At 43.2% G+C, this 11,295-nt stretch overlaps 1 protein-coding gene across 1 annotated transcript; it reads right to left on the bottom strand.

The window, feature by feature from the left end:
• Positions 1–694: 694 nt before the first annotated feature.
• SMIM32 (small integral membrane protein 32) lies at positions 695–3,413 on the bottom strand. Its single transcript, XM_067463685.1, has one exon. The coding sequence runs from the start codon at positions 2,241–2,243 to the stop codon at positions 1,923–1,925; it is 321 nt and encodes a 106-aa protein (XP_067319786.1). The 5' UTR covers positions 2,244–3,413; the 3' UTR covers positions 695–1,922.
• Positions 3,414–11,295: the final 7,882 nt, after the last annotated feature.

Raw genomic sequence — 11,295 nt, 5'->3', positions numbered from 1 at the left:
TGGGCTGGTCCATGAGGTTATGAAGAGTTTGAAGCACTTGAACAAATAAACAACGGCAAGGCGATCTTACCATGGGGTTTTCTAAGGCTGAGAGGATGTGACTTACCCAAAGCCAACCAGTGGGTTTTCCTGGCTGATTGGGGAATTCAAACCCTGCTCTCCGGAGTCCTAGTCCAACAATAAAACCAAGTTAAGTCAATGGTAACTATTTCTGAGAAGACTTGTCTAGGGCTGTACCTGTTAAAAGATTATTCCCACCCCTCCCCATCTAAACAATTAAATGCAATTAATTAAAACCCATTGATCTCCTCCTTGACTTAATGAATCAGCACACTTAAACATGATCTAGAGTTAAGTTTTAAAGAACAAATAGTGTTTGGTTAGGACTGGGAAAATGCAGTCACATAAAGAAGCAAACTGCAGCCAATGGGGCAAATGAAGAAGTAGGGGAGGATCTTGGCCTGGCATTAGAGTTCTGAATTATCTGCTGTTTATGGGTTTCATCTACAACTTTTTATATTTAGCATGCCTTATTTATCTAACCTGCACAAGGGTTTGCAATTTTGGGATCAACCAGCCACCTCCTTCACCTTTCATGACTGCAGACATAATAAGCATAACGGTGTCATTCTAACTACTAAAGAACAAGATTCAGTTGAAAGTACCAAAGCAGACATTAAGCAACAACTGAGAAAATGGTTTCTATTGTTGTTTTAATTTCAACCACTGATTTGTGATGCATATATTGTGGTATGAAAATCACAGGTTTCTTTGGCAGGGAAACCCGATTTCCTTGGCACAACAATGTTAAGAACATAATTAAGGATTAACAAATCTTTTCACACATTTATAAGCAGTAGTGTCACCATCAGTTGACCACCTATCTTTGCCATTACAAATACCAGTATACAGCAATGGTTTTTATTTTATTTAAAAAAAGCAGGTATGACATCTGCATTTATAAGTTTGATTCCTGTAGTCTGAAATGTAGCAGTACATACGCCACAAGACCCCAGTGCACTCTGATAATCTTTGACTTGTGCAAATCAGCATGAAGTCGTTTTATGTTTACCTTGTTGTGGTCAAACCTGAACATATTTCTGTTTTACATAAGGTAAACAAGTCTTTGCATATATCGTACAAAGTCATACAATGTTAAAGAAGTCCCCTTCTTTCCCTCTCCCCGGCCACATCTTTTAGCCAGTATCTTGATGTTTATGAGACATTTCATGAGACATGTTATGATAGGATTGCTGTAAGTTTTCTGGGTTGTATGGCCATGTTCCAGAAGCATTCTCTCCTGATGTTTTGCCATATCTATGGCAGGCATCCTCAGAGGTTAAGGGATTTGTTGGAAACTAGACAAATGAGGTTTATATATCTGTGGAATGTAAATAAAGAGTAACGCTCAAAAAGCACAGGAATTCCAGACAAGAATCAATCAGGGCCAGCTAACACCACCCAACAAAGGATTCCCCCAGGCAGTAACCAGCCAGGCATTGAAGCTACAAGGCTATTGAAAGCTAATCAAGGTGGTCAGTTGCAACATTCACACCTGCCTCAAGCAGACAAGAGTTCTTTCTCCCAACCTGGACATTCCACAGATATATAAAGCTCACTTGCATAGTTTCCAACAGAGCCCTCAATCTCTGAGGATGCCTGTCACAGAAGTGGGTGAAACGTCAGAAGAGAATGCTTCTGAAACATGGCCATACAGCTCAGAAAACTCACAGCAACCCAGTGATTCTGGCCATGAAAGACTTTGACAACACATGTTATGATTTCTAAGTGGCTGCCTCCACCCTGTGGTAAATAGAAGCAGGATCATGTTATACATGTATTCAGGACCATGAGACTCTTGTAATGGCATAGAACAAAGCATTATGGAAGGCACCCCATCCCTTGTCCATGTTTAGACTTTACTAGACAGCTTGCGTCTTCCACGGGCTCCTTGCTTCTCGTAGTGATCTGTCATAAGGTAGTGAGGTGAAAAATGAATTTTTCAGCTGGCAGTTAATGAAAAGTACAATTATAGTCACAGCCAGCAGTAGGAAGAAGAAGAGAATAATGTAAGTCACTAGATCTGGCTTATTTATCTCACCTTCTTTTAACACTCGGGTGGTGGACATGTAAAAAGCCGAGGAGCTGACAGGTCTCTGGGTGCTCCCGATGTAAGGAGTGTTTGTCTGGATGATCAGGTGAGCGTCTGTGGCCCCAGTAGAGTTGAGAAAATCCCCATACATTCTCCCGGGTGGATTCCTTCCTTGCTGCTCACAATGAAACACAAAGCCGTGTGTGTATCCAAGGGGGAAAAAAATCTTCTATGTATTCAAGAGCAAACCAACCTGCCACATATCAGGAGGAAGAAGGAGGATGGAAAAGGAAGGAAGAAACTGGTCCCCTTACAATATCCTTGAAAAGTCAGGGAAGGCACCTGCTGGTCATCCTTCTACAGGTTTGCCTCAGGTAATAGGGGATGGAGGACCTTCTTAGGGCATTTGCCACGTTGCTACTCTTAGTTCCCTTTCTCAGGTGACCTGCAGGAGGGTCACAAAGTCAACTTGGGTGAAGCTGTAAAACAGACAGAAGGAGATAGGAGGCTCATTCCCCCCAAATCCAGGGAGAGGAGAGGAAAAAGGGGGTCCACTCACTTGCTTGGCTGGAAAGGCACCCAAAGAGCTTCCTAAGGAGAGGTGCCTCCAAGCCAGAGCTCAGGGCAAAAACCAGGTCCAGACCTTTCCTTGGCCTGTGGCTGACTCTCCAGTCTCCAGTGGCAGGAAGGGGGCTTCTCTGGAGCATAGGGTAGGAGTCTCCCCTGATTTCTCGAGGTCCCAACTGGAAGAAGGAGAGGAAGGAAGAGAAGGACTCGCTCCGGGTAGCCGTCCCGCCTTCGAAAGGGAGGAGAAGCAAACTCTCTCGGTTCCTGGAGGACTTCTCCTGCAAAGAGGGACCTGGGAGCTTCGGGCTGCTCTCTTTCCTTAGCTCCTGCTTTGCTCTGCGAGGAGAAAGCAGAAAGGAGGTTTGCTCCGGCGAGCGCCTTTCAAAGCTGCAAGAGAAGAGTCGGGAGGAAGGGGAAAGTCCTCGGAAGCGCCAACGGGGAGAGAGAGAAAGAGAGAGAAAGATAAGGAGGCGAGAAGGACTCCAAGTACCTCGCCGCCCTTCTTTTCCCAAGCCCTTCCCCTCCTCCTCTGCTTTCTCGAGACTGTGGTTATTCCAACGGGACTCTCGGGAGTGCGCTGCCCGTCCGAGGGAGCCTGGCCACCCTCCGCAGCCTGTGACTTCTCCTGCATCCAATTGCCTTTCCCCACTTGTGATTCGCCCCTGGCTCCTCGCCCAGCCTCTTTCCCGCCCTGCCTCCCAGGCTGATCCAGCAGATCAGCCCTCCTGCTCAGGCTTCATTGGGAACATCACAGCTAAGGGCCAGATCAGGGAAATATGTGCGATGGGGAAGAGGAAGGAGCTCAGCTGGGCCTGGAGGGACACACAGCCCCCACCTCTCTTTCCCAGCCTTTGGCTCAGGTTGGATCGATACTGTCCAATAATAGAGCTTGAAATGCATTTTATGGGCAGTGTAGATTCACATAATGCAGTCTGAACTGCATTATATGTATCCACACTGACAACATAATGTAGTTATTTATTTATCGCGTCAACAGTGAATTGAGGGCACATTATAATGTATTTAAAAACACCAACAAAGTTGGTGTTTATACTTTTTTCATATAACCTAGTGTCTGCAAGCTTTCTCTAGTATAGCTTTATCTTTGGGTGCATCTACACCAATGTTTCTCAACCTTCCTCATGCTGTGACCCATTAATTAAAACTTGTGCACCAACTGCGCCCGTACCTTGGGAAGTCTGACTTGGCCACGGTAGTCCACGCTCTGGTTACATCCCGTTTAGACTACTGCAATGCTCTCTACATGGGGTTGCCTCTGAAGACTGCCCAGAAGCTTCAATCAGTCCAACGTGCGGCAGCCAGATTGCTAACAGGGGCGGGGTACAGAGATCATACGACCCCTCTGTTACGCCAGCTCCACTGGCTGCCGATCAACTTCCGGGCACAATTCAAAGTGCTGGTTTTGACCTATAAAGCCCTAAACGGCTCTGGCCCAGTTTACCTGTCCGAACGGATTCTCCCCTATGAACCATCAAGGCTATTAAGATCTTCGGGGGGGGGGGGGGGCTGCTCTCGGTCCCACCACCCTCACAATCACGGTTGGTGGGGACGAGAGACAGGGCCTTCTCGGTGGTGGCTCCCCGGCTTTGGAACCCCCTTCCACTAGAGGTTAGATCTGCCCCCTCCCTCCTGACGTTCAGGAAATCACTAAAAACATGGCTCTGGAAGGTGGTATTCGGGGACTGAACCTAGAACCTTCCCCGGTGATGAATTATGATGAACTGTGACTATGAGCATGACTATGACTTTGACTGGATTGACGATTTGGCGTAGGAAACTGTAATGATGTAATGATGATGTTTTTATTGTACTGTGTTGTGTTATTTTGATATATAACGATGTGTACTTGTTGCTCTTTTATATGATTGTATTTTATATATGCTGTAAACCAACCTGAGTCCCTCGTCGAGGTTGAGAAGGCCGGTATAGAAAACCTCTAAATTAATGTAGTTCCTCATGTTGTGGTGACCCCCAACCATAAAATTATTTTCGTTGCTACTTCATAACTGCAATTTTGCTACTGTTATGAATCTTCATCGTCATGCTATGCAGGATGTATTTTCATTCACTGGAGCAAATTTGGCACAAATACCCAATATGCCCAAATTTGAATACTGTTGGAGTTGATTTTGTCATTTGTGAGTTGTAGTTGCTGTCATTTATAGTTCACCTACAATAAAAAAGGATTCTAAACTCCACAAACAATGGAATTGAACCAGAATTGGCACACAGAACTCCCATGATGAACAGAAAATACTGGAAGGGTTTGGTGGACACTGCCCGTGAGCTTTGGAGTTGTAGTTTACCTATAACAACAACAACAACAACAACAACAACAACAATCTTTATACTTTGCCACCATCTCCCCGAAGGGGCCTCGGGGCAGCTTACAAACATCACAACAAAGCAAATAAAACATAAGAAATACAATAAAACAGTGCAGAAATACAATCACAATGAGCGGACCACATGAACATGATAAAATGATAAAAACTCAGGATGAGATAGAAATGAAACAGGAAATATTTGTGCGGGAGACACTGTGAACTAAAACAATAATGAATCTGGACCATACTCAATATGCCCAAATGTGAACACTGGTGGAGTTTGGGGAAGATAGACCATGGGATTTGGGAGTTGTAATTGCTGAGATTTATAGCTCACCTACAATCAAAGAACGACCTGAACCCCACCAATGCCAAACTTCCCACACAGAACCCCCATGACAAACAGAAAATACTGAGTTTTCTGATGGTCTTTGGTAACCCCTTGTGACCCCCCAGGAGTCCCGACTCCCAAGCTGAGAAACACTCATCTACACTGTTCAATAATACAGTTTGAAATGCATAATACAGTTTGAAATGCAGTCTGAACTGAATTATATGTATCCACACTGACCACATAATGTAGTTATTTCAGAAGCGAATTGAGGGCACAGTTATAGTGCATTTAAAAACACCAACAAAGTTAAAAACTTGGCATAAAACTAAATGTTCTTTGACCAGAGGCTGGCCACTTGGAGTGCCTTTGGTGTTGCTATAAGGAGGTGCTCCATTGTACAAGTGGCAGGGCTCAGGCTGCATTGCAATAGGTGGTCTGTGGTTTGCTCTACTCCACACTTGCATGTCGTGGACTCCACTTTGAAGCCCTATTTCTTAAGGTTGGCTCTGGAGCACAGTCTATTCAGTGCCTTCCAAGTTGCCTAGCTTTCTGTGTGCCCAGGGGGAAGTTTCTCATCCAGTCTCACCCACTGAAGTTCTGGGTTTCGGCTTGCTACTTTTAGACTCTCTGCCCTGAGTCCCTCCAGGGGTTGAGAAGGGTGGGGCAAAAGTGTTCGAAATAAAGAAATAAACAAATTGCTGGGGTTTTCCTGCCAGTGTCTTTGTAGATCTTAGGAAGCTATTTCTTGATTTAAGATATTGGCTTGCTGGCTGATATGCGAACAGGGGATGTGCCAGAGATGTCAATTCCTTGGTCTTTTCATTATTGGCTGCTATTTCCCGGTGGATGTCAGGTGGTGTGATGCCAGCTAAATAGTATAATTTCTCCAGCGGTGTTGGGCATAGACATCCTGTGATATTGTAGCATGTCTCATTAAGAGCCACACCCACTTTTTAATGTGGTGGGATGTATTCCACACTGGGCATGCATACTCATAATGCAGTTCAAACTACATTATTCAGTGGTATTGAACTAGTCACAGTTCTCAGTCACAAGGGAGAGGGCAGTGAGAAATTAGAAGAAGATAAAGGGCTTGTCTGAGTCTACACTGATGAAAAAGCATCTGTTTGAAAACACATTTTTCTGGTCCGCTTTGGTCCTGCAGGGGTCCCATTTATGCCACACACATCATACACATTGTGGTGAGATGGCCACAACTGGCTACACTTTTTCCCTGCCATACTGACCCAACTGTCCACATTTCCAGTCCTTCACATTATTTTCAGCCACATGGCTGTGAATGCTCCACTTTTTCTCTTCCAACGTGTATGCAAGTATAAGTATTTTCTGTTAAATTTGATGTGTGCTAATATTAATATTGATATGTGAGTATCCACATGCATGAACCTTCTTTCGAAATAAAATATAATCCAACCCAGGAAAGAGGAACTTCCTGGTGGGAAAGATTATCTCCCACCAACCAGTTCTACCCACCAGGAAATCTCACTGCCTCACTCCAATTCCACAGCAAAGTGATGTCATCTTGAGGGCCAGCCATACACTTCTAAAATCAAGATTTTCTGTCAAACTTGTGGGGCAAAAGGTATGTTTTTCTGGAGCAGATTAAAGCCCCCCTCCCCCCAAAAAAACCCTACATGGCAAGCAAATGGTCAAGAAAGTCGTGTGTCAGGATTGCAGTACTTATGAGGTATAATGCCCCGCCCCTTACAATGTAGACAGGTTCTAAAACTAGGAAACAAAGTAACTGAAATAAGTAACTACATGGGATCTCCATATGTAAAGATATATAATTGAATATCAAAGCCAGAATCATACCTACCATAGTATTTTCAATTCGTCTGGTTGTGAAAGCTGAATGATGAAGAAAGCTGACAGGATGAGAGTTTCATGGATATCATGGACTCCCAGGATTATATTCATCCTCTCTTTGGATATCAGCCAGCATACCAATGCCTTAAATCAAGAAACAGCTTCCTGAGATCTACAGAGATACTCACAGGAACATCTCAGAAAGTGAAAGTCCAAAACTGGCAGGTTAAAACTCAGAACCTCAATGAGTGACTCATACCAGATGAGGAACTCTCTCCTGGGCACACAGAAGAGTGGACAACCTGGAATACACTGAACAGACTGTGTTCTGGCACCATGAGGTGCAGAGCAAATCTTCAGAAATGGGCCTTCAAAGTGGAGCCCATGACATGCGAGTGTGGGGAAGAGCAAACCACAGACCACTTGCTACAATGTGGCCTGAGCCCCATCACACAATCATGTCAACTGAAAGATTCCCTTCTTAACAGATGGCCTCAAAAGCATCACAAACCAACCTTTTCTATTCATTCATTTAGCAAATTTTCTAAATCACTCATTATCAAATTATATCAAAGTAGCTCCTTTACTGTCTTCTTATTGTGAAGATCCTTCCATTAATCCTAAGAACAATTCTTTGATATCATGCAGGAATAATAATAATAGTAAATCATAGAAGATGTTATTTGCAGTATAAGACTATGCATTTTCCTAAATGACCACCATGTCTGTTTACCCCCCCCCCCCCCCCCAATGTATAGTATTCTCAGTGGGAAGTGGAAGATGAAGAACTTCCACTGGAAGGCACCAAATCCTATAATACTGGATGGATAATATGCATCTTTGAAAAGGCTGCTGTGAGCAAGCCTCAGGAGCGTTTCCCTTGTAGTTATGCCAGTTAATCTTCTATCATGCACAGACACATGGATCAAACCAATAACTCTGCCCTCTGGTGCCACCGTTTTGTTTCCTTAGTACTTCACTTGCCCTGTAGCTATAGCAGTTTAAATACACTCAGTCTAGAGAGTCATAAAATGGCATTTTTCACTGTTGTGCTCTAGCCTCCAAACCTCATCCTTAGATAGACAAAAAAAAAAAAAAAAAAAAAGCCATGGTAAATTACAACTAGCCTATGTGCTCAGAATATATGAAGCACATTAATTTCTTTCTGACATGTTCTTAGCATCCTGCTATTTATGCTCTGCCACCTGATGAGCAGCTTGTAAGCTTGCCAGATATATTTTGGGCTAAAGCCAATAAATCTCATCTTAATTTCAGAAAGCTTAATTGACCATAAATGGTGTCTCAATGAATAAAGAGGCTATCTTGGTTACATTTATATTAATTTAGAGATTCCGGTTTCAGGCCTATCGTATTAGCACTTCAGGCTGGGAGCTGGGGTGAAGCTGGCACCTACGGAACCTACTGACATTTTATTTGTGGGGCTGGTATTAAATAAGCATTTGCTCTGATTCAGCACAACTCTTTCTGTCTTCTTATTTTATCGTGTTAGGTTTCACTATATTACTGTGACAGCAATTCAAAGCTGTGCTTCCTCTTCAGCGCTCTGGGCATCTTGCTGATAAACGGAATTGAAACATCATTCAAAGGATAGGGGGGAAAAACGATCTGATGATTTATCACCTGATCTTTAAATCAAAACAGAGTGCAGTATTGAAAACAAGAGAAAACAGAACAAATCATCAGTGTTGTCATTATACCAGGGACAAACATACCAATCCAACACTGTCATTAGAAATCAAAAGCTTTTTTTTAAAGGTCTTAGTAGTTTGTTGAAATGGGCCTTGTTCCTAAATTTTACAGATCAAACGTCCTAGAAAATTTAATCAATGTTAAGTGAAAACAGATTATGAGCAGTTTATTTATTTAGGCCGTGGTTCAGACGGACTTATGAGGGAGGGAGTGTTATTGAACCAAGTGGCCTTGATTTCTGAGTAGCATATCCTCCAACTGTGCCATGGGCAATCCTGATTAATTGCCCTGATTAATTTTCATCATCATACTATTTCACCTGCTTTAAAAAAATACTATATATACACAAGTACAAGCCAAATTTTCAACCTCTTTTTTAGCGTGAAAAATCTCCCCTTGGCTTATACTTGGGTGAGGGTCCTGGCAGGAAGGCATGGGATTGTTAAAAAGCCCTTCTTTAAGCCCCATGCCTTCCCACCAGGACACTCACCTCTCGCCATGTGTTGGGAGCCTCTTCAAGTAGTTACCAACTCTGCTGTTCCTTTGATATGTATTTTTCATCTTGCCCCCATGTAGCATAAAAGCTGCCTCCATTTGAAAAAGTTAACTGTGCATGCGGCGAAAGAAGGCAAAAGGGAGGTGCGCATGCATGCAGCAATAGCAGGGAGGGAGGCGCACATGTGCCCTTCAACTGGTTTGCTGTGTGAAGAGCAGAGAGAGCGAATTTGCAGCAAGAGGGAGAGAAAGGGAGGCATATGCACAGCCTCTATGTGCGGCGCATGCCTCCCTCCTCCTCCTAACACTGCACACGTGGCCTCTCTGCTCTCAACACAGCAACCTAGCTGGAGGGCATGTGTGTGGCAATAGGAGGGAGGAGGGGGATGCATGTCTCCCTCCCTGCAATTGCCGTGTGTGTGTGCATGCCTCCATTTCTCCTTTCACCACAGGCATGGTAACTTCTCCAAAAGGAGGCGGCTTTTATACTGTGTAAGGGTGAGATGAGAAATACATATCAAAGGAGGAGCAGAATTGGTAATTGCTTGGAAAGGCACCCGACATGCAGTGAGAGGAGGAGGCACATGAGAGAGGAGGGATGGCTACCCTTCTTTCATCAGTTTGAATAAGGAAACAGAGGGCTTCACAGCTCTGCTCTTCCTCTCTCCCCAGCCTTTTTTCAGACTACATTCTGATTGTATAGATGTAAACATTTGAAGATCAGCAATTTACACCCCCACTGTAACCAGACCCATAAGCAGACCCACTCTTTCTCTTTGAAATTTACCAGTAACTACTGCATTTCCCACCCTCGGCTTATACTCGAGTGAATAACTTTTCCTAGCTTTTGGTGGTAAAATTAGGTGCCTCGGCTTATATTCAGGTCGGCTTTTACTCAAGTATATAAGGTATTTCAGGTTTTTCTTATTTCTCCAACTTTCCCCCTTGGTCCTGAGCCTATTTCAGTTGCTACACATAGAGACTGCACATAAACTGTAAAATTGATGGAGTTTGATACACCTTCAGCTGACATGGCTCAATGCTGTGGAATCATGGGGGCTGTAGTTTTGCAAGGTTTTTAGCCTTCTCTGTTAAAGAAGGCTGGTTCTTCACCAACTCCCATGGTCCCATAGCACGGTCCCAAGTCCCCACTGGCCTCTTTCAGCATCAATCCTTCATTAAACACGATTTTACACAATGTCACTTAATATCACTCTTTCCCATCTTATATTATTGTTAATGGGGTGCTTTTTTAGATTGTTTGACTGGGGCTCCAGGAAACAAGCATTCAAATTCTCACACACCACAAAAATCCACAGGGTGATTTTGGGCAAGTCCCAGTCTCTTTGCATCATTGGTTGGCAATGGTTAACCCATCACTGAATAAATCTTGGCGAGAAAACCCTGAAATATGTTTGCTTTTGGATTACTACAAGATGGCTATGGCTTGAAAGCACAAAACAATGAGATAATTATTTTGAAAAACTTTGACCCTTTCGACACTGCCATATAATCACATTATCTGCTTTGAAGTGGATTATATGAGTTTACACTGCTATATAATCCAGTTCAAAGCAAATAATCTGGATTTTATATGGCAGTGTAGAAGGGGCCTGAGATATAGGACAGTGTCAATTCAGCCTGAGATTCAAAAGCTCACAAAATGTATTTTGTGCCTTTCCGTTGACTTAGCAAAGTTATCAATTAATGGGGTAGTTTTTCATCTTATTATTTTACTTGGTGTTTCTAATGACTCTTATTATGAGCTCTTGATTCTGCTTATATAATGGTATTTTTCATTTCTAATATATATTTACATTGCAGGGTTGTTGTTTTTTTTTAATTCTATATCCTCTGGATATGATGTTACATCATGGAAGTACTGATCTATTTTTGAATGAACAAATAAACACACCAGC

Source organism: Anolis sagrei, chromosome 2, assembly GCF_037176765.1.
Source record: "Anolis sagrei isolate rAnoSag1 chromosome 2, rAnoSag1.mat, whole genome shotgun sequence".
Taxonomy (NCBI): domain Eukaryota; kingdom Metazoa; phylum Chordata; class Lepidosauria; order Squamata; family Dactyloidae; genus Anolis; species Anolis sagrei.
This window is presented reverse-complemented; position numbering and strand designations above follow the sequence as displayed.

What these genes read in the sequence shown, in the direction of transcription:
- SMIM32 (XM_067463685.1), bottom strand. Translation starts at nt 2,243, where the DNA reads ATGTATGGGGATTTTCTCAACTCTACTGGGGCCACAGACGCTCACCTG.